This window comes from Drosophila suzukii, chromosome X (genome assembly GCF_043229965.1).
Source record: "Drosophila suzukii chromosome X, CBGP_Dsuzu_IsoJpt1.0, whole genome shotgun sequence".
Lineage (NCBI taxonomy): Eukaryota > Metazoa > Arthropoda > Insecta > Diptera > Drosophilidae > Drosophila > Drosophila suzukii.
The window spans coordinates 781,094-805,222 of NC_092084.1; the positions used below are offsets into that span (position 1 = coordinate 781,094).

Genomic DNA, 24,129 nt, shown 5'->3' on the forward strand with positions numbered 1-24,129 from the left:
TAAGATGGAATGAATGTGTATATGAATGGGTACCGTTTTTCGTGTTCTAAAAGCTGGGAAAAAAACAAGAAGATGTAAGTGTGTGACAACCGCACTCCCGGTATACACATCAAAATGTGATATTTTTTTAAATATAGCCATGAAAGTGATAAAACTGCGATAAGGCGATAGTACAGTTGGGGCTCTACCTTGGAAGTTTGCAATCAAATCGGTGATCTTTCGAAGCCTTTATGAAGTCTTGTCATGATTTTGAGGAGAACATGAAAACTACAAGTAGAAGAAGAATGGAATAGTAAATGGTACAGCAATAGTATAGGTGAGTAATCTTATCATATTTCAAGAATTATACATAATGGCAAACGAGAAACCACGTGGAGAATAAGAGCTTAAAGCCGAGATTGGAGTGGGAAAATCGTAGAGAAGTGGAAAAGAGGGAAAGGGGTTTTGGGGATATCAAGGAGCAGGACTCTTAAGTCCCGTTACCTAAGCCGCGTAGCGGAATCGGCGACCGATGACAACAAGCTGAATACAAAATGTAAATGTAAATGTTTGCCGTCATCGAGTCGAAAATGTTGGCAGGCGCCCAAACCAAACCTTTATAAACTTCCCAAGAGGAAGCGGGATGGGGCGTTGGATGCGTGGCGGGGTGAGCGGGAGGGCTGCTCGATTTACATGAGCAAACATTTGAGTCTGCCGCCCACTTTCCCGCCCCCTACAACCTTCCCACTCTATTCACCGTGCAATTTTAGCGACCGCGTGCGGTGAAAAAACGGAAAGCACCTCTCACGACTTCTAGTTGCCCCCTAAACGGCTTACAAATATCAGTATAAACTGGATATTAACATATCGTAAAATTTTTACTTCTTCTACGCATTGAATAATGGAAAGTTATATTTGTTTCCCATTTAGTGAATTTGCTTACATTATTGATTTATACATTCAATAACTTAACTAAGTATTCATGGTACATTTATTGAAGATTACTTAAGTTCGATCTAGCTTTCAATATCGAATGAAATTAGTTTTGACAGTAGATAGGTTGGAGGAAATTTTGAAATTTCGAAAAACTTCCCAACATTAAAGGCCTATTCCATTTTAACCTCTTATTTCTGTGTTCAACATCCACAGTTCTGATGGACTTAAGTAGGTTGAATTTTTGGGGTATCAAAAAAGCTGAAAAAGCGGTCGTTTGGTTTTTGGATTTGCAATGCAAACATGTGCGTGGGTTCCTCCGCCCCACCGCCAACCGCCCCATTTGTTTGTCAAAGACGCTGAGAAGTATTCCTCAAATTCATTGAATTCCGCATCGGGGAAAAAAGAAAAGCGCCCGCTGTGCGGACCTGCGGAAATTCAAACGAAATCAAAGTGAAAAGTTTGGCGAAAAATCATCGACACACGCGACGGGTGTATGAATGGATACATGTACCCCACCCCGCATTCCCTTTTTCGACTCCTGTGGCAGGATATCAGCAGCAGCAAGAATAACACAACGACTGTCAGTCAATCTTCGAGTGTTTGAGAGGCTGGGGGCGGGGAAAGTGAAGTGAAGTGTGCGTGCGAAAAAAGAAAGGGGAAACTCCTTCTTTTTTGCCCATTCAGAGACCCAGGAACTCGGGGAAGGCAGACCAACAAACAAACACCAGAAAGGGAAAACAAACACACGGCAAACAGAGCACGAATAATTTGACTTTATCTAAGCGCCAGTCAACCAATTCGCATAACCAACAAAGAGAGTAAAAATACCCTCTTAAACATTGTTTATTGACTTATGCGTAGGGTTAACGGATTTATCCATCACTGAGAAGCAGCTAATCTCCTATACCTGTAGGTTATAAAGCTTTCCCCTTTGCTAAAGATACCTATCTACAATCTAGATATATAGATCAAGGGTTGCAAAAATATTTATGTTTTCAAATAAATGGCAATTTCAATTGCCTTCCCGATTTATAATTTAAGTATATGGAGGTGTATGAAGTGCCCTCAATAGCACGCACTATCGTCTATCATTGATTCCCACTCCGAGGAACGCCCATTCTGAAACCCCTTCTTTGTAGCCCGAATGGTATTATACTTTGTTGCCCTTTTCGGATGCTGCGGCTGATAAAAGTTTTGTTTGCGGTTTGTTTTATTTATTGCATTTCTTTCGCCACTGTTTTGTTGCTTGTCTCTTACGGAGCACTTTCCCAAAAAGTGGTGAAGGGGGCCTAAAAAGGGGGCTCTGGATACAATATAGCCCCTCCAAAGGTCCCGAAGTTGTGACTCGTTGCCGATAAACCGAAATTCGCTGCATCTCTCATTTGTATTTGCGGTTTGGACTCGATTTAGTGTATCCCATGGCAGCTGAACAACGAGTTCGAAAAATAGTGCTGGAGTGTTGACAGTCGTCTGAAACTTGGAAGTTAATGGATCTACACACAGTTTTTTGTCAGAAACTTCACCGATTTAAATGTTTCAACAAAACACGGTTTGTTTTTGGTGTCATGCAAATTCTTTAAATTGCCTAGTTTAAACTCAACTACTGAGCTGTTAAAGAAACAAGTAATGCCAGCTTTGCTGAATTCATTAATTGACCAACAGACCTAGATAATAGTTTGGAATTCGATTGCCACCCATCATAGCAGATGCTCCTGTAATTATTCCCTGCTAAAGCCCTATTACTTGTAGTCCGTGTCAAAGGGCACCCCAAGGCTCACACTCTCACCGCGTATATCCTGACTCAGGACCTCTAATTTCCGGGACAGGGGGACCAGGGCGGGGGTTCAAGGATTCGCACAGAGGCCTCAATTCGCTGGGCTGGCCTCGCTTGATTATGAAATGAGTTATTTGCATTAAGGCGAGCACACACATGGGTGCATTTGTGCACTAGGTAAAACAATATATGTTTTGCATTTCAGCATTTCCATCAAGGGGTTCACCGACAACCAGCTTGAATGCTCCTTTAAACACATACCCATATTTTATGGTCCCCAAACTATTTCAAAAGCCAGGAAAGGTTACTAAGTTACGTGTACTGGCTCAATCAAAATCAAAGCCGCCATAACATCTATTTTTCGCTTTAATGAGTACGAATGTTCTGGCAATGTGGAAATGCCCATATGATCGAGTTTGTGCGCACTGCAATATAATATCTTCATTAGCATCCTCAAGCTAATTATGTCATTGGCCAACGCAATACACACACACACATGAGCGGGCGAACGGCAAGCGGAAACGGAAACGTTGGCAAAGCAATTGGCAAATGGCCTCCGCTTGATCCTTCGCCCCGCCCTTTGACCCCGTCCGCTTATTGGCAGCTGCAATTAGGCGGTCGCCAAACATCCGCTGCAGCTTGCCGCCCACTTTGTCACCCACTTTTCACCCGTTTTCTCATCTGTACATCCATACATATCGACCAAACGGAAAATGCCACAAGTGTCCTTCGGAATAGTTTGCTTTTAAAGCCATTTATTACAAATCAAACGACTTGGCCAGCTTTATTATCGTCTAAAATGATTAACTAAGATAGCTTGAATTTCCAGGAGACCGAAATGTTTAATTAGCAGCACACTTGAAAAGACCAAGGATAATGTTTCATTAATTATCCCGAAGGAACTGAGAAACATCCGTTCGCATTGCGACTACTTTACCTTGGAATGCAGAAATGCCAGCTAATTGCAGCCAACTAATGCTGCCACGCCCCCGTACCGCCCACCCAAGTGGCGCCCTTTGCCACGCCCACGAGCACAGCAGAGGGTAACAATTAATTGTGCTCATTTTTTAGGAATCCCTGCCACGCGCTTCATTTCAATTTGCACTGAATCCCCCCCATTTTGCTTTTTGCCCACTTTTCCTCCGTTAGCTGCAATTTTCGGTATTATTTTTAACCGAAAATTTTCTGTGCCAGTCACCCTATGCTCGCCACGCCCCTTTCGCCGGCCGGCCCCCTTTCCGATGTTGTTTATTGCACTTGCAACTTCCGCAACAAACGAAGATAAATTGTTACTTTCTTGCTCGCTTCTCGTGTTTTCAGCTGCTGTCGTTGTTTTTTTGGCCGGGCGTGCTGCAAGTGTTGCTATTTTTCTGGCCACCATAGTAGCGGTGTAGTGGCTTGAACAATCGTTGGGGTTCTGTATAAAACAGATATTTTAAGTCCCATTTTATTTTCATTACATTCATTATTTTCATACGTACGATATTTATTGGGACTCGAATCAGTGTAATGGTTACTAAAAGGCAGATTGATGTATTAACACTTTATAAATATTTTTTATAATGCTTGTTTTACTGAGAAAAATTAAAACAAATGTTATAGTCAAGGTTCAAGCTACTGAATGCTTTAATTATCAGAAGCAGGACCCTAACTTTTTCTCAAAACGCTAAAACCACCACCAGTTGATTTTACATATATTAATCTGATTCGGTTTATGCAACATGAGTTGACCATAATCTGTCGGGATCGAAAAAAAGCGATTGGGCTTATCGCCATTCCAACGAGTGTCAGATTGTTATCAGCGTGATTATATTACACGCCATCGATCTCACTCACTTTTATGTTGAATAAAACTGGAAAAGTCTTGTGATTCTTGTGCCTCCCAATAATCACCTGAAAGTCTGTTTATAACTCCCTTGATAAGAGCCGAAATATTTCCTAATTGTCGATGCTTTCCAATGATTACATTCCCATCATTTCCCTAAGCTTCAAGTAATTATCAATGACCCAATTTAGATTGCAAATTCAAATGCCAGCGGTTATGTAGGATTAGCATCAGTATATAAATGCATATATAATACGTGTATAGGTGTTTTAAGTAGTCACCGCCTTTAATCGAGCGATAGTCGCTATTAAACCGACTTCGACCAGAATTGAAGAGCAAATAATTAACCAAAAACACACTTGAAGAAAATGCTCACTGAGTCAGTGTGTTCAGCAATAACACTGTACAGCGTTATACAACACCATGAACATAATTAAAAAGGTTATTAAACCACTTTTGAGATTGTTAAAAGTAAAAAGGTCAAACGGAATAACTTTGGAAAATATATATTATATTATATTATTCTCAAAGCGGCTTTTTACTACTATTAGTGTGTGTATATAAAAGTATAATACGGAGTACTGTTTCGACGGCTGTTTACCCCGGCTGATTACCAAAACACGAAGTGGGCGGCCGTAATCTCAGACATTGACCCCTCCGTCGCCCCTGTGAATCGGAGATAATGGGGTTGGGTACCCCCACCCCAGCGATAAGAAACCCCCGGCTTCGAGTTCCAGCTCTCTGCACTTTCCAGCCAGTCGATGCGAGAATGTCGAACTGGTCGCTTTGTCCGCTGTTGCTGCTCCTGGCGGTCCACCTCGTCTGTGGGTCCGTGGACTTGCCTGGTTCCCTGGACCCCTCGCTTCTCGAGAACGTGGATGTGGACCAGCTGCGGTCCAACTACCTGCCGCCGGGCCTGCAGAACACCACCGTCACCCTAGACGACTTCAAGAAGTTGCTGCAGTCGAAGTGCCAGAAGGCCAACGACCACCTGCCCAAGGGATCGGTGAATGCCTCTGCCCTGAGCCAGTCCGTCCAAGATGCGGCCGTGACCCTCGGGGAGTGCCTCTCCGGCCTGGCCAACATGACCGAGATCCAGGCCGAGATCGCGGAGGCCAGTCCCAAGGGCGACCTGGACGTGGTCTTCGAGAAGTACTGCCTGCGCATGCCGCAGGCCAAGACCTGTCTGAAGAACTTCAACGAGGCCCTCCTGCCCTGCCTGACGCCGGACGAGAAGGCCCACAACGCGGTGATGCAGCGGATCGGGGACAAGCTGCTGGAGTTCATCTGCTACAAGAACGGCGACCAGATCGCCCTCTTCATCGCGGAGCAGGGACCCGAGTGCCTGCAGGGCAGTCGCGACGGCATCGCCAAGTGCCTGAACTCCTCCTTCGCGGGCTACCTGCCCAAGGACCTGAGTCCCGAGTGGAACCTGCCCCAGCTGGTGCTGGGCCCCAAGGAGTGCGTCGACCTCTACGCCTTCGAAACCTGCACGGTGGAGCTGCTGGAGAAGTGCGCGACGATCACGCCGAGCAACATCGTGGAGTCCATGTTCCGCTACGTGCGGCGGGAGTCCTCCTGCCAGCCCCACATCGACCGGGCCAAGCGGCAGCAAAGGCAGGCCCTGCCCCTGACCGGCGGATCCTCCGCCTCCCTGCATCTCACCTGGACCTCCGCGAGCCTGCTTATGGCCACTCTGCTCGCCCGGCTGGCCTAGTCCCTCGCTACCATTTTTTTGATATTTTATAATTATGTTTAATAAACTTTGCAAAGTCGGGAGCGGAGTCTCTGCCACGGACGGACTGCCGCCCGGCGTAAGCCGCTTAACGGATTCCCTTTTCAACTCCGGGTAACTGGAGGCGGGCTAAGGCGGCGGGGGCCCAAAGTGTTAAGCTGCATAAACACAAGCCTGAAATATGAACGCGGACTGGGGTCACCCTGGTGCACTGTGAAAGCAAGGGGATAAGTAATCCCGAAGAAAATGTATCAGGTCTGTTCCGGCTTTAACTATTTTACTCGATTTTGTTGTTGTTGATTGTTCGATATATAGATGAATGGTTATTGTTAAGGTATTGGTAAAGATGATGTATAAATATTGACTAGGTCCTTTTCAAGTTTGAAACCAAACGGAACAAAGTCGGATTCACATATTTAAAATCCCGAATTCCCCCCACGTAGTATCTTATAATTTTGCACTACAGACTTAAGTTTGAGCTAGCACGCTTTTCTCTCAGTGCAGTCGCACCATATTGCGCTTATCGGACAGCAGCAGCTACAGAAGCAGAAGCCAAAGCTATAGCAACCGAAACTGTGGAATACAGAGGGCAACACAATCCGAATCCGGAGCAGAAGCTAAAGCGGCTGAAGGGTCACTCGAACGCGTCCCTTATCGCCGGAGACAAAGACAAAGGGATTGAAGGAGGAGGAGGAGCTGGAGCAGCCGGAGAAAAGGCGAGAAGCCGGGAGAAATGGGAACTCAGCCGGAGAATGGAGGGTGCGACAGCTGCAGTGGCTGTGCTCAGTGGAGAGCGTGGCGACGAGATAAGCAAATTGATTTGCCACCCGAAGCCGCCGTCTTCTTAGACCTTTGCCTGCCCTTTGAGAACTGGCCTGGTCATCCTCGTACATCAAGAGCGTCTGAAATGAATCACCGGTTTTCAGAGATTCCGAGTAAAAACTTCAAGATACCCTCGATTTCTAAATCTAATGAGTATTTATGGATATTATCCATAGGATAGTGACTTAACGGATTTCTTACTGTTCACACAAAACAGGTTCTTGACAAATTGAAACTCTGTGGAAAACAAAATAATGTTGGCCATACTACATCTGTAAATTGGCTACTGCCTTCCTCTGGCTCGAATTTAAAAAAGTCCGGTCAACGGACAGCGAAAAAATGAAACCGCAACTGTCATCATTTCACAGACGAGTGCAACTCGGGGCTGGGGAAAAAACGTAGAAATACTGGAAAACAAGGAGCTCATCCCCGGCATTCGTCCTTGCTTCTTTTGGAGGCCATTTTGATGGTAGTTGAAGCGTGAAATGAAATGGACGGGGTCTTAGTGGGCTCCCCTTCTCTGCCTTTTTGGGAAATCCCCCCAAAAGTGCTGGAAATAATTCAAACCAAACACTGGTCGTATGCCTTCAGGGGGTATTATGAAATATACCTGCAATTCCTAGCACACATACTATTAAATCCTGCCCGGGGCAAAATTAACACTTAACCCGTTCCCACGGCGAATGCCGTTAACTTTGACTAGTTAGCCCGTCGAAAGTCTTTGGCCAACCAGTCATAAATGTTGCAAACTTAATTAGGACTGCAGCTCTTCAAGTCCAAGTTGCGACCACGCCCCCGTCGTCCCGCTTCCGCCCCTTCGCAGTCCATTATTGATGTGAAAAATGCGGAAAATGAATGCGTTTCCGGTACTTTTCGCAAGTTGGCAGCTAAATTGCAACGGCCATGAATCATTCGCGACTTCCCCGCTGCCGTTTTGCACTCCTCCGGCATTTCTCACATTCGGGGATTCGCAAGGAGCAGACAAACTTTGTACGTGCCACGCGAACTATTGCCAAAAAAGGGAGGAAAGGGGCAGGGGCAGGGGTCTCGGGTTGACCAGGGGTTAAGGGCTCTGCAAAGTTGGCTGGCAAATAATTGCACGTCATTGGCCAAATTATTGGATCCCCTTTTTGGGATGGGATAAGTTCGGAGGGGTGTCGAGTGGTTGACCAAGTGGGAAATCCCTCGAACCGTTGTTTTATTAAACACGCTTTAGATTTGAGGAATATATCATCCTAAGATCATTACATTGCAAAAGTGCGTAAAGACGAAGAAATGCTTCGTGTTGTTTATTGTACACTGCAGCCAAAAGTTTAAAACTTAAGGTACAGGGAGAAATCGGCCATAGTTGCTAAGATGTTTCGTGCTGTTGCTTTAAAAGTTACCCACTTTTCTCCATGTAAATTCTTGGAAAATTTCTAGCATCAAATTCAAAGAAAAGAATGACAAGTGGCTGCACTTTGTCAAATTTAATTAAATATTCCAATTTTGGTCCCGGAAAAGCTGCCACAGCCCTTGCCGCAACTATCTCTAATTGTGCACGCGTTTTCCCCACCCTCCCATTGCCAACCCCTTCCCAACTCCTTCCCAACCCCTTCCCTGGGGAGTGGAAAAGCAGGGAAAGGCGGGCGACAGGTGGAGTTTTCACCTGAGGCGTCTGCGGCTGTTGGTGTCCCACGCTTCAACGCTCATTTGCAAATGTTTGGCTACGTGGTGCGGTGTGAAAAGCGCGCCGAATCGGGAGGAGACCGGAGAAAGGGGGTGGAGAAAGTGGGTGTGGCGGAGATTTGAAAGGGCTGCAGTGAAAGCGCAGACATGGGGCCAATGGGGAAATTGCAGCAAATGCAGCAGCCGACAGATTGAATGCATCTTTGTTTAGGGGATAACTGAGGGCTCCAAAGAGCTCAGAAGGGGGGTAACAGGGGGCTACGCATTCATACGCCTATGCAGAGGCTTCACTGTATTTGGGCTAATGGAAGCCTCAACATAAGAGCTCGATCGATAAATGCAACTGCAATCCCGATTGAGATAGCTCACAGTGATAGAGGTCCTTTTCTCCAGGTGTAGTGAACTTAACTTCATGGCGTATGTCATCAGATGTAGTTGAGGTAACACCCACACCTGCTCATACTTTGGCTAATTAATTTCGAATTCAATTTGGCAAACTGTTGCCATGCGAATGAGTCGATAAAGGAATCTATCGAACCCGACAATTCCCCGCCTTTCTCCTGCCACATTCCCACGCACTTTCATCAGATTCGCCAAGGGGCTGTTTGCCAGTAAGTTTAACCCCCTCTGTGGCGCCTCTTCGGGCCCTTTCCACCCCGCCTCACCCCTTCGGGCTCTTCACTCAAAGTTTGCAACACTCCCAAGTGCGCTTTGTCTCCCGTCCCCTTGACTTTCACCTTTCCCCCTTCGTTAGTGTGTGTTCATGTTGGTTTTACGCATGAATGTCTGTGTGGCAATGCGTGTGCGTGTGGCTAGGGTTGTGTGCGGGGAGGGGTGGAGAAAGCAGAGTGAAGAAAGCGGGGGAACCGCAGCAGAACTCCGGGGAATATTTGGCATCCACAAGTACGTATACTTTGGGGTCTAATTTGCGGTTGCTGGCGCAGCTCAATTTACAAGTGAGAAATTAAGATGTCGACGAAAACTTTGCTCCAAACACCTCTTCTCACACGAGGAAAGTGGGAGAAAGGGAAAAGATGGAGAAATTGCCAAGTCTTTGCGCGCCACAAAGTCTGAAGTGTTAGTGGCATCGTAACCAATGCACTTTGCACTTCCTTTTTTCTTACCTTTCTGCTTCTTTTCTCACCTGTCCCGGCCACTTTCTCCACCCCTTACCCCTCACCCTTCTCCCTAAAAATCGACCAAATGCGCTTTTAATTGCCCAAGTTGCAGGCAACAAAACAGCAAATTTACCGTAAATTCATTTGGAAAATACTTCGTAGAGAAAGCTCACTCACTTTTCAACCTTCAGCAAAGCTGGGTAATTTATATGCCTTTTTATCTCGTAAAATCGATCCGAAATGCTTTTAAGTACTGACCTGTGATCCCATGATTTTTTCAGGGAATCAAGAACAAAGGGAAGCAGTAGAAAACCAAGGAATTTTATTTTATTGCTTCCTTTCAGATACTTAAGCACTGTCCAGAAAGTGTTCCTATAGTTCCTAACAGATTTCATGTTTTTGCAATAAAAGATACAAGTTGTGTGGGTGTTATTCCAAAAAGGAAGATCCATGGAACATTTAAGTTTGCTCAAACTGCGATATATTCGGGGAGGTGGCAAAGTGGTAAAATCGCAAACAACGCGGGACAAGTCAATGCGCAACGCTCGTCCTGCTCGTCCTGCTCGTCGCCTAACTAGCCTGATGTAAATTTGATTAAAACTGCACATTAAATCCGCTGACAGCTGTCGGAAGTCGTTGAGGGTCCTTCAAGGGGAGTGGGAGGGGTGGGGCAGGGAGAGCGGACAAAACCGCTGATGACATTAAAGTCACCCTTGTGCGGTTGTCTAAAAATTATGCAAAGACACTCGACGTCCGCAGGGGGCAGCGGGGGTCTGCGGCTGGGCTGTCACACACGCTGCGTCAGCGATTTTCGTTTAAATTGCGAAAACTGTAAACAGACTGGTATTTCCGTACCTCCTGTTTCCAGGGTGTGTGTGGTGTGTGATGTGTGATGTGTGATGGAATGCCCTAGGATAAGGTAACCCTTGATACTCCCCTGGAACTTCCTCCACTAAACCCACACAATCAAAAACAGGCAACTGAGAAGCCGAAAATTATTTTATAAATCCTGTACCATATAAATCGCAGCTGTGGGTATGTTATAGTCTATACCACATTTGAATTTTGCTTACATGAACTTTTTCTAGCTGAGCACTGTACATTTTTTGCCCTCCACCATTCGACGCGACAAACTTTATTAATTGCGACAAACTGTCAAATAATCGAAAGGGAGAGACCAGTGTCCCCATACATCTACCTCTTTTTGGTAAGGTCGAGAAATCTCCTATCACGGCGCTCTTTAAACTCGACGGCTTTGCGTTTGGTGAAGTAGATGTCCCCCATTTCGCGGTAGAACCGAGTGTTCTTAGACTCGTCCAGAAGGTCGTTCAGATCCACGTAATCTTCGCTTTTGGAGTAAAGCCCATTTGACGATTTGGTGCGCGATCTTGTTGAGGTTTTGTTCCTTAGAGCGTTTTCGGACTCCGAAGTATTTTTCCTTGCTGACGACTTGCTATGCGATCTTGTTGAGGATTCGTTCCTCAGAGTTTTTTCGGAGTCAGATGTTCTTTCCCCTTCTGACGACTTGCTGCAAGATCTCGCTGAGGTTTCATTTCTCAGAGTTTTTTTGGACTCAGAAGTACTTTCCCCTGCTGAGTAATACTCCTTGGTTGGACTTGGGACTATGGTTAAGGACGATAACTCGGAACAATCGGATCTCTCGGTTTCGGACGGTAATCTTTCCTCATTGGATGAGTGACCATTGTCAAGTGAAACTGTTGGCTCTTTGACGACGTGCAATTTTCCTGAAAGGAGGTCTGATGGCCTAAAAAAAATGTGCTCTGGATTTGACTTGCAACTTCCGGACGGAAAAGCGGCCTTGTTGCAATATGGGCATTTTCCGGATTGAGAAGAAATGAGTTACTTCTTTTGGATTGCGAAGATATAGAAGTTTTTGGCAAGGAAGAGCCACTTTTGGAGGACGAGAAAATATGTCCTCTGGACGGCATAACGAATTCGAAGTGAATAGCTTGCCTACTGGATGAGCCACATTGTCCAGAATGATTAGGCTGCTTATCATTCGATATTTCAGATTGAGAAGAGCCCTTTTTGGATAAGCGCCTTTGTTTTTTGGAAACCAGTTCCTTTTTTCGGAACTGAGAACCACTTTTTGATTCCGCACCAATTCGGTTTACACTCTGGTTGGACGATTTTGGGCTTGGCCCTGGACTTGCGGCCTGGGAGCCCGAGCTGTGTCATTGCTGTAAAAGTCTAGGAATGAAAAGGAATACCAACTGGTTAGGCATAAAGAAATATTCAAAAAAGTCATAAGTAATATATCACGCATAAGCAGCATGTTCGAAAATGATCAACAATGGGCAAGTTTTCAAAGCTTTTTAGGCAGGAGGATATTACTGACGTGATAATTGGTTACATATCAATCATCTGCAATGTATCCCATCTAATTCCATATAAAATTCATGAATAAAAGTATGGGACTCTTATTTAGGAACCAAACAAAGAAGTCAATTAAAGCCAATCAGATTTTACTAGGGATGGGGCTAAAGAGTGTGCTATTTTGATTGCAGAGGCTTTCAAAACCCGATTTGACTGGGCATTATATAATCGGCTTCTACTAAACCGAATTATGGGCCGATAGAATGTCAATTTTCATAATTGCTCAGTCAGTAAAGCACTATTTTTCCGAATCAGGCGTTGGCGAGATGGGTGAGCCCGAAGCGCAACACCAAAACAAAGTTGCATGATATGCATAAGTTGGCAGAATTGTTGCGACTGCTGGTTCGGGATGACTGTCAGTGTGTGTGTGGCCAGGAACCTTGGGACTCCTCCCCAGGACTAGTGCTTTATTTGCTCAACCCCCAAAACTGAGGACGTGTCCCAAGAATTTGGCAAGAAAATAAACCAATTTGGCTGCAGGAGTCGGATTAGGACCAAGTTTCCAATAGTTGCAATTAAGTGCAACATTTTGGGGTTTTGTTTGCATGTGCCACAGTTTCCTCCGCCCGTTACCCTTTCTCCCCCTCAACCCCTTTGCAAACTAGTGTGTGTTTTTCGGGTTAGAGAGCTCGAGGGAAAAGTTTAGTTTGGCTTAACTGGCAGGCTTAGTTTTTCAATTAGTTGGATGGCAATGGCGGTCTCATAAATTGTTGTCAAGTGAGGGGAAGCACCCCAACCCCTCAAAAACTAAAAAAGGGAAAAGCGTGACCGGAAAAAAGATGGCGATAGCAAAAACTGGAATTTATTGAAAGACTTTCCATTCACTCGCTTTTTCGGTCGCTCTGCCACTTGTCACTCGCCTCAATTGCCAATCAAACTGGGTCGAATCGGGCCCCTTAACCCCCCGCGACCGGCTTTAACCCATGCCAAACCAAGAGCTTGTCTTGCTTTAATTGCTTTTCGCTGTAGCTGCGGTCGAAAGGCTCTCGTCGTCCGATTTTCCCGGAATAGCAATGGCCTTTTATCTGGAGTCCCGCGCCCCTTTCACCCTGACATTTCCCATTTTCCAGGTGAAAAATGCTCTTCGAGGGGTGCAATATAATTTAAATGAAAACCTAAACAGAGATAGAGCCAGCTTAATAATAAAATGCATTTGTGCCGAGCTCTTGGCCGGAAAGTGCCCCGAAAAAGGCCCTCTCCTTTTCACTTTTCCACCGAGAGTGTCGAGTGTCGAGCGTCTGCGTGCGGCATTTGCCAAATAGCTGCCAGTGAAAATAACTCACAAACAATTCGGATCTGCATATATATGCCATATACACACTACTTATATATATGCATGAATATATCTCGAGAGCAGCTGCACGACACCTAAGTAGAAAGTGGAAAGTGGAAAGTGGGGAGGGGGAGTGGCAAGTGGCGAGTGGAAAGAAAGGGGAAAAAAGCGGGAGGGACTGTGGGGCACTTGTCTCAAGTCGTGTCGGATTGAAACCCCTTCGCCTTTTGCCACACCCCGGCTGCCATTTAACAGTTCTAGAACCAGAAGAGGACCGGGTCTCGGGCTCCGAGTCCTTGGAGCTCTTTGTGCCCCAACTTGAAGCTGGCTTTCAGTTAAATTATGCGTTAGTTAAGACTCGAAGCGTGGAAGGGGGTAAGGGGTGGGGTGGGATTCCCCTGGTGTCGACAGGAAAAGTATTTAAATATTTTCTAAAAGGCGCCCTGAGCCAGTCACCTTGAGAGTCCGAGCCTCCCCATTCACATGGTCAACGCCACGCTCAAGACGTTAATTGCAGGTTCAAAACAGACGTGCTGTGATAACGTAGTTTCCTTGCCAAGATGAGAATTTAACAGAATGAATGGTTATGTTGGGACAGGACTTCCTCGAAATAAAGCATTTTCTAGATCGACGTTTTGTTGATATTTCCATAAAACACAATTTGTTGAATGCCCTTGCAGCAATCACAAGGTGTGGAGTGTTTATGGCGGCTTAGATTCATTTAGAAGAAAGGCTCTCACTTACCTTCACTTTTTGCTCGTTCTTTTGAAGTTTTTGTTTTTTCGGTTGCTTAAAAAGTACAAAAAATGTGTATATTTTCAAGATGCAGTCTACTTTGAACGACAAAACTGTTATGATTAAACACACATCCAAAAGCCAAAATAAAAACCCCAGCCTGCTTGAAATTTAAAATTGTACATAGATATACTTGCTTTGAGACATGATTTTATAGCATATACAGTTTTCTAATTAATTTTCTCTAACATTCATATTGTGTATCCAACGTAAGTTCTGGTTTTGGATTATCCCTTGTAAGGCTCAACATAAATAAGTCGGAGAGGCGAAACAACTTCCTTCCTCCAACTGGCTTCTTGCTCCGCCGATGTCGGTATAAATCATCGTCCTGCGAGGGAGGCCCTTCCCCTTCCCCTCCCCTCCAACCACCACCAAGAATTCCGGGAAACCCCTTGAGTTTCCTCGCGTGCGGCCTGCACTAAATGACTTCATCGCAAACAAATAAAATATCAATAACGTCAAAAGTGCAATAAATCATCGGTGCAGCTCCTGGTTTTGGCCGAGAGTCGCCCACTGCCACTCCCACTCCCAGGAAAAGGGGGGGATCCGGATGTGGGGCCGGACCGGAGCGGAGTGGAGCGGAACTCCCGGCCAGTCGGGCACATTTCATTTGACGCTGAAATGGAAAATGGAAAATGCAAATTGTTTGCGCGTCGCACAAAAGTATGCAAAAATAGCTCCGGTCAGAGGTGGTCACGCTCCAGGGGATGCGGGGGCGCGGGGGCGTGACAGGTGAGCGGCGGGATGAGGCAGGATGCGGCTAGGGGCCGTGGCAGGCAGAGACGGAGTCCAAGAGCTGACCAAAAACGAAAGGTCCCGTTTGCTCAGTGCAGTGCCCGGTGAGAAAACGAATCGACCTGAACAAAGTTTTATTTGTTAATTAAAGCTTGCGAATGCAAAACTCTAAAGTCTTTTCGGTATAATTGTAAAGTAAAGCCAGGTGAATGCTTCCCTGAATTTCAGACCTATGCTTATCGAATGAACATTTATAGAAGGAATAAAAGGAAATTTGGACAGGGTCATTTATATGGATTTAAAATGTTCCTTTTAAAGTGGGCCAAAAATTGTTTCATGTTTGGTTTTTCCATATTTCGAAAACTGCACTTCTATAATCCATAACATGAGTTTTTGGAGCCCGATCTTGAAGTGGGATACCCCTCTGAGTTTGTGGCTAAATTCTCTAATATTCGATACCAAAAGTTTTCTTTTAGGCAAGAGTCGAAATTGTAATACATTTTTAAGTTCGTTTGTTCCGTAATTCCTACTGGGTCCAGAATGCGAATACAAAACTGCAGATTCCATAACTTGAGTTATTATATCCCGATTCAGGCGTGGGATACCTTTATGAATTTCTAGTACTATCCATTAAAATTAAATGGGAAACCAAAACTGCACTTCCGAATTCCATAAATTCTGCATTGCTTCTTAGTTTTGAGTAGGTAGCTTTGTGTGTATTTATGGATAACAGTCTAAAAGTTACATATAATATTCAAATATCAGTAGTTTTGCCGGCCCCTTTCCATTATTATTCTTCAGAATAATGCTAATTGCATTGTTAATCCATCCACCACGGCAGCAATTAAAATTCAAATTAAAATATGCGAAAACCTCGTTTTTCTCTGACCAGTCCTCCGCAAACTCCCGCCAACCAGGTTGCCAGTTTACCAGTTTACCAGTGTGTGCATGCCCGCAGGCGAAGCAGCTGCCGGCGCTTCGAAACAATGTGCACACACCCTGGGGCATAGTAATTATTTGGCCCCTCGGGGCAAACATTTTTATCTGCCAATCGAATTTCCCACCGGGCAGGGGATTTACCCGGTATTCGGTACTCGGTACTCACTCGGTGTATGCATAGGATACAAGCTACTACCGAAAACAACCTGACCTGGCATTCTCCGCTCTGTCGGGTCCACCTTTCTGCACTTTTTCCCTGCTCGCCGTTTTCATTTTTGATTGCGAACAACAAACATTTTTGCTGGCGTAAATTTGTCCATATAGTCCACGGAATATATGTACATACGTAGCTACATACAGCATAAGTACTTATCCAGATATATGTGTGTGGAAAAATGCTATGCATTTTTGGCTGTTGCTGCTGGCTTTCGGTGGCGTTGACAATTTGCATTTATAAATTTCGTTTTCAATTTGGACAGTCCACACACCCCACACACACACACAAAACAAGGACAGAAAGAGAGAGTGTGTTGGGGGAAAGGGACAGCGACAACGATGCGAATGTTTAGTCCAGTGATTGTTGATTTTAATTTATTATTGTTTATTGATAAAATGTTCGCTGTGAATTTGCATAAATCGATAAATAATGGCCCGGCAAAAGGCGAAATTTTAGATATTTTAGATATTTATTGCATTTTGCCCGCCCTTTGACCCCCATTTCTCCGCCCATGTTTGCTGCTATGCTTTTGCTTTCAATTTCCGCCGAGCATTTTACCCAATTAACTAGATTTTGTTGCCTTTGTTTGCATGGCGATTGGCAATTGGCAGCATCATGGTCAGGATATTGCCTGAAAGGGGGAATCGCTGGCTGAAACGGGGAACCCTCCTTGCTTCCATTTTCCATTTCCCATTTCCCAGCTGGCATTTAGCGGAAATCGTGTGGCTGCGATCGCATCAAAGTCTGCTTAAATTTAAAACCCCTTGCCGCCAACGACAGGCGAAACAAAGGAAGATGAAGGATGCGAGGGCGGCCAAGAACGGGTATTCTGTATCCTCCAATCCGCATACTGCGCCCTGCGCCCTGCGCCCTGTGCCCTTGTTTCTGGTCATCGATACCAGGCCATTTCAATATTTCCCTTCAATTGATGGGACGTTGGAGGCCGAACAGGTTTCCTGGGCAAGAAGATGTCACGAACTGCGGAATATCTCAGCTTTTACTGAATAGTGCAAGAAACGGGTTTCTATTTTTGACTGCAAAATGTTAGGGGACCTGTGCGGTTATCTAGTGCAAATTTTTTTATTTTCCCCCTCCAACAGTTCAGCACTAATAACACTAGTTTAGAGGTAATATTCGGTAGTCGCAATACCGGAAGTATTGAAATGCTGTTCGCTCTTGTTTGGTCTTTGTCTCTGTGGCCCGGACACGAGGAACCTTTGTTTATCTGCCCGACACCACCGTCCCTCGGATGTTTTTCTTGGAACAAATGGCCCGCCCCCATTTCCCGCCCCTCCCAACCGCTTAGTCCTGCGAGATTCCCTCGGCTGCTCCAACGCTACCCTTTTGTTTCACTGCCTTTTTTCCGATTTCCGTTTTGTGTTTTGTGTTTGGCATCCCGGCGAGAATCTCTGGACCCCCTTCTCCGCTGGGAATCCCCTTTTGGCCGTCTGCAGGTGCTTTGAAAGTGTCTGTCCCCCACAGAGAGAAATTTTGGGGTGATCCTGAATCCTAAGGTTTTGCTAGCATTATATTTAACAATAATTCTCTGTTCTATACATAAGTTCAGGTACTAGATCACAGAGTTTGGATCAACTAAGGCTTGCCTGTTTCACTCCTCTTTCGGGTTTGATCCCCACCACTATTCAAACATGCATCATGTTTTTTCCGAAATTTGGTCAAAAATTAATGTTTCCAGATTTGAATGTCAGTCGATTGGATATTTAATTGCGAGCTCGACGAGGTATGGCATTCCTTATTCCGACTTTAAGTCGCAAGATGCTTGCCAAACTACCTCTTTTTTGGTTGAAAATAGGTAGTAGGAGTAACTTGGTCAAATCGTGGCGCACAACAAGAAGACCGACTTTTTTGAACAGCTAACAACCTAGGCTAACGATCCACATAACTTTCTGGAAAATAATTTTTTTGACCAATTTTTGCATTTTTTATCGAAAAATGTTCAAAAAATAAAGTTTTGAGATTTAAATGCCAATCGATTGGGAATTTAGTTACGAGCTCAACGGGGTATGACATTCCTTCTTCCGGCTCCATTTCGCAATTTGTCGGCGAAAAAACGGATAATTTTTGGGCAAAAATAGGGGGTAGCATTTTTTGGACGAAAAAAGCGTTTATTTTGAGCCGTTTTTCAGTCGTAATTTTGTCAAATCGAGGCGCACAACAAAAATACCGACTGTTTTGAACAGCTAACAACCTAGGCTAACGATCCACATAACTATCTGGAAAATAATTTTTTTTGACCAATTTTTGCAGTTTTTATAAGGGGTTACATCATCTTTTTTATCGAAAAATGTTCAAAAAAAAAGGTTTTGAGATTTAAATGCCAATCGATTGGGAATTTAATTACGAGCTCAACGAGGTATGGCATTCCTTATTCTGGCTCTATTTCGCAATTTGTCGGCGAAAAAACGGATAATTTTTGGGCAAAAATAGGGAGTAGCATTTTTTGGACGAAAAAATCGTTTATTTTGAGCCGTTTTTCAGTCGTAATTTAGTCAAATCGAGGCGCACAACAAAAAGACCGACTGTTTTGAACAGCTAATAACCCAGGCTACCGATCTACATAACTTTCTGAAAAAGAATTTTTTTGACCAATTTTTGCATTTTTTATAAGGGGTTACATCATCTTTTTTATCGAAAAATGTTCAAAAAATAAAGTTTTGAGATTTAAATGCCAATCGATTGGGAATTTAATTACGAGCTCAACGAGGTATGACATTCCTTCTTCCGGCTCCATTTCGCAATTTGTCGGCGAAAAAACGGATAATTTTTGGGCTAAAATAGGGAGTAGCATTTTTTGGACGAAAAAATCGTTTATTTTGAGCCGTTTTTCAGTCGTAATTTAGTCAAATCGAGGCGCACAACAAAAAGACCGACTGTTTTGAACAGCTAACAACCTAGGCTAAAGATCCACATAACTTTCTGGAAAATAATTTTTTTGACCAATTTTCGCATTTTTTATAAGGGGTTACATCATCTTTTTTATCGAAAAATGTTCAAAAAATAAAGTTTTGAGATTTAAATGCCAATCGATTGGGAATTTAATTACGAGCTCAACGAGGTATGACATTCCTTATTCCGGCTCCATTTCACAATTTGTCGGCGAAAAAACGGATAATTTTTGGGCAAAAATAGGGAGTAGCATTTTTTGGACGAAAAAATCGTTTATTTTGAGCCGTTTTTCAGTCGTAATTTTGTCAAATCGAGGCGCACAACAAAAATACCGACTGTTTTGAACAGCTGACAACCTAGGCTAACGATCCACATAACTTTCTGGAAAATAATTTTTTTGACCAATTTGTGCATTTAGTTACTTCATCTATTTTTGCGAAAATTGGTAAAAATTTAAGGTTTCCAGGTTTTAATGTCAATCGATTGGAAATTAAATTACGAGCTTAACGAGGTATGACAATTTTTATTTCGAATTTAATTCGCAAGATGATTGGCAAAATACCAATTTTTTTGGTTAACGGTCCCCATCACTTATTGTAAAATTAATTTTTTGACCAAGTTTTGCAATTTTTAAGGGGTTATCTTTTTTCTGAAACCTATCATGATTCTTCCTTCCTTTTTCTCTGACTACTTTTTCCGCTTGCCACTTCTCGACATCCCATGCATCCGCTTTCCTGCAGCAGGACCCCCTTTTCCTCGGGCTGCTGCTGTTTTCCTGCATTTCTTTTTCAATTTCTCAGTGTGGCTTGCGGTTTCCTTTTCCCCAACCCATCCCGCTGATTCCGGACTCCCGACTCCTTTCTCGCCTTTTGTGTTGGACTCGGACTGCGACTCGAACTCCACCCCCTGCACCCCTGCTGTTGCCTATGCATAATTCTTTTATCTCCACCAGGCCCCTTGCTGAGCTTTCTCCTCCGTTCTACCCATTCCTTTTCCCCTTCTTTCCCCCTTCCCTGCCGCTGCTCTTCTCCTGCTATTGATGGCTTGTTTACATTGTACCGCGCTCGCAACTCCCAGGCCATTTGTCTATAATTGACTAATCGACAGGGCAGGCGGGAAAAGGAGCACGCGATCTGCTGGGGGCGGGGACCTGCTGGGAAGGCTGCAAGTGTGAATGGTAAATGGTAAATGGCCAAGAGCAGTGGATGGAGCCAAAGGAACTGTGTCATTGGAACTGCAGGCGGCGATAGTTGAAGTTTATGTTTAAGAGGTTCTTTAAGTTCCCTCTACAGTGGCTCTAGGAAGCGCAGTCCAAAATATGTATATTTACCATTGGACCAAATTGTAATGAATACTTTTCCAAGCGAGTTATCACACATTTTATTAAGTAAAAAGATAAACCCACTGCACTTTATAAGACTAGAACTTATGAAAAGGATTTGTATTTAAAAATCTTGAATTCACAAGACTTTAAAGTCAAACTTATCTCGTTACGATTATAAACTGTTGAGCATTAATGCTTTTAAAGTCAACTCGTCGAATAGCAGCCAAAAGCTGCACTTTGCGGCTGCTAAGCCACCCAAAAGAGCTGCCAAAAGTCAGGGCCAGTAGCCAACCAGCGAATCTGGCCAGAATCGTAGGACGGCGAAAGCGAATTGAATTAGCGCTGAATTCCGTTCTCAATTAAGCGTATAATTTCCATTGTGAGTGTGTTTGTTTCGGCCATAGGTTCATAGCTCTGTGTGTGTGTGTATGTGGCCATTTTGATATGACCAGTTGGCGCAAATATTGGCCAGGTGACTGTGCGGGTGTGGGTGAGAATGTGGGTGAGCTGGTCTCGCTGTGCGGTTAATTAGATTGCGAGCAATAATATTGCATGAGCCGGCAATCGGGCGACTTTGCTCCCCGAGGGCGCAGAGGGGCGTGGTTGGGCGGTGGGAGGCTGCTGGGGAAGGGGAGGTGAAAGTGGCCACGCACACACTGTTACCCTCGTACGCTGTGTACACTTACATGTAATTAGCATTTCCTGTTTGGTTTGCCAATCTTGCACGCACACACACGCACACACTGTTGCAACTGGGGAGTGAACGGAACGAGAGAGAGGGAGACGAACATAATTAGGCTGGCCAAAAATCAAACGCCATCTGCATTCAAATTCAAATTGAGATTGCTGCGCAAATTCGGTTGCATTCAGCGTTTCAGTTACACTGATAAAAATAACAATATTTAAGAATTGGGGTAAAGTTGTTCCGAAAGTCTCTGGGAATAAACTTACTTTAAATTCTACCATGAATTTCTTTTATTTATAATTTTATACTTCTGCCATTAAAATACTTAAAACTAATAAGTACTAACTTTATATTTTCAGGTATTGGATGCAACATAAATAGTGGTGAATATCCTCCATAGACGACTCGCCTGGATCGGACAGAAAAGGGAATACTCCAAGTCCAAATGTTGCCATGCATTACAAATATATTTAATTATTTTATTTAATTCTTCATCACAAATATATAATATGTAGTATTAAAAAAAATGTAAAAAAGTTGAAATAAAATGTATTTATTTTTAATGCAGTGTTTTTCTTATTTTAAGGCTTGGCTTAGGGTTTATTTTGTAGCATACTCTTGGGCCGTCTATGGATTTGCAAGTTTGAGTAATTTTTTTGTGGCATACTTTTGGGCTGTCGATGGGTTTGCTTAAAATGGGTCCATTTGCTGTGGCATACTTTTAGGCAGCAGATATTTGCGATTTTAGAATTTTTTGTTGCCGCCTTTTGGGGGCTGCCAAGTTCTCAGATGGCGCAGCCACCTACTGAAAATTCTGTTCGCCTGGTACTTCAAAATTTAAAATCGACAAGAATCTCTTGATTTGTTCGACAAAATTAATCAAAAATTGATTAATTTCTTCATTTTCGATACCAGGCGAACATGAAAGTTAGTAGGTGTCTACTGGGTTTTATGATTTAAGAAATGGCGCAACCACATCCTGCAATTTCTGTTCGCCTGGTATTTTAAATCGAAAATCTAGCGATTCGCTCGACAAAATTGATCAGAAATCTGAAATTCATTGGCAAAGTTCTCGCCTTTGGATACCAGGCGAACATAAAAATTAGTAGGTGGTTATTTTAAATATATTTATAATTAATGCCTAAAAGAATGCAATGTTTTTTATTTTAAAGCTTGGCTTAAGGTTTATTTTGTAGCATACTCTTGGGCCGTCTATGGATTTGCAATTTTGAGTAATTTTTTTGTGGCATACTTTTGGGCTGTCGATGGTTTTGCTTAAAATGGGTCCATTTGCTGTGGCATACTTTTAGGCAGCAGATATTTGCGATTTTAGAATTTTTTGTTGCCGCCTTTTGGGGGCTGCCAAGTTCTCAGATGGCGCAGCCACCTACTGAAAATTCTGTTCGCCTGGTACTTCAAAATTTAAAATCGACAAGAATCTCTTGATTTGTTCGACAAAATTAATCAAAAATTGATTAATTTCTTCATTTTCGATACCAGGCGAACATGAAAGTTAGTAGGTGTCTACTGGGTTTTATGATTTAAGAAATGGCGCAACCACATCCTGCAATTTCTGTTCGCCTGGTATTTTAATTCGAAAATCTCTCGATTCACTTGACAAAATTGATCAGAAATCCGCAACTCATTGGCAAATTTTTCGACTTTTAATACCAGGCGAACATAGAAAATAGTTGGTGTCTTCTGGGTTTCATGACTTAGGAAATGAAGCAGCCACATCCTGAAATTTCTGCTTGCCTGGTGTTTTAAAATAAAAATCTTTCGATTCGCTCGACAAAATTGATCAGAAATCCGAAAGTCATTGGAAAATTTCTGGACTTTGTATACCAGGCGAACAAGTGGAAGTCAGTTCCGTAGAAAACAACCGTAAGTTTGTTTTTCTCACGAGTTAGACACGATGGGCAAGACCTGGGTTGCCAACCACAAAAGCCCAAAAGTAAGCCGCCCTATACCTTGCCCCCAAAAAAACAAAATGGCATATCGATTTTATTTTTCTAAAGTGGTATTTATTTTCTATAGCCTACTGTTACTATGAATACGATCTTACGCTGCATTGAGAAAACTTAAATGTAACCTATTGAAGAGATCTTTTATTTCCGATGAAGCGTATTTTAAACAAACCAAAATATATTTGCAGTGCAGGCCGAGGCTCGACAGCAGCTTTGGGTTTGATTCCGCTGCAAAAGGATATAGATGGGCCAAGAAATAAACCGTAATAAAGCTGAAAACACAATAGAACGCTAAGCCAAAGCCAACCGACAAATCAACCGAACGCACTGACCACAGGAGCATGAATTTTATGCGGTTTTCGAGTTTCCAGTTGCAACCATCATCACCTGCGGCTGTGGCGTAATTGCAGATTTTAAATTTTAAGCCGCGCCTTTTATTCCCGGATTTATGCGCATGCATTATGAATGCCATGCATATGCCGCGGAATGGCTTTGGGAATAGAGAATTTTAATTAGTTTGCCGATGCCGCATTTTGCATTCGTATATTCTTTTTCCTTTGCCCAAGAGCTGCGAATTTTCAATCAGAAGTCGGGCTGCTGGCAAGTGGTGAGGACCGACTCTTAACCTCGTCAGCATCAACTAATCATCACCATCAGCGTGCAGTCCATAAACTGCCCCTGCCGTTTCCGCCACTCTTACCGTTTCCGCCGCATCTACCGATTTTCCAGCCCACTTTCCGCCTCGTGTGTGCCATATAAATAAACATAATCGGGCGGTGGTAGGCCACTTTAATGCTGCGAAATTTTAATAGTTCACGTAAATGGTTTTTGTGGCGTTGGTAATGTTTATTAACCAACTTACCCGCGCGGGAACTTGCGAGCGCTGCTCTCCCGAGCTCCGAGTTCTTGGTTCCGGGTTCCCGGCCCCCGGCTGCCATCTCCGTTTCTGGTCCTCCAGTGGAGCGTGTTTAATGCTCACTTAAGTTGCGTTTATACAAATTTCTTCCCTCAGTCCCACCACCACTCTGGTCTC

The 24,129-nt window shown here is 43.8% G+C and overlaps 1 protein-coding gene and 2 long non-coding RNA genes across 3 annotated transcripts; 2 read left to right on the plus strand and 1 right to left on the minus strand.

Annotated features, from left to right (window-relative positions):
* The first annotated feature begins 80 nt into the window (after nt 1–80).
* LOC139353351 (uncharacterized) lies at nt 81–21,692 on the plus strand. Its single transcript, XR_011604590.1, has 2 exons — nt 81–316; nt 21,489–21,692. It is a non-coding gene; the product is annotated as an uncharacterized lncRNA (long non-coding RNA).
* LOC108015198 (27 kDa hemolymph protein) lies at nt 5,254–6,341 on the plus strand. Its single transcript, XM_017081524.4, has one exon. It carries the CDS (start codon nt 5,284–5,286, stop codon nt 6,229–6,231), a length of 948 nt encoding a protein of 315 aa, XP_016937013.2. The 5' UTR covers nt 5,254–5,283; the 3' UTR covers nt 6,232–6,341.
* Nucleotides 10,839–14,533, minus strand: LOC139353462 (uncharacterized). Its single transcript, XR_011604750.1, has 2 exons — nt 14,272–14,533; nt 10,839–12,068 (listed from the first exon to the last, which is right to left on the minus strand). It is a non-coding gene; the product is annotated as an uncharacterized lncRNA (long non-coding RNA).
* Nucleotides 21,693–24,129: the final 2,437 nt, after the last annotated feature.

Bases quoted from the DNA above. Each gene is read 5' to 3' on its own strand.
- LOC108015198 (XM_017081524.4), top strand. From the start codon at position 5,284: ATGTCGAACTGGTCGCTTTGTCCGCTGTTGCTGCTCCTGGCGGTCCAC.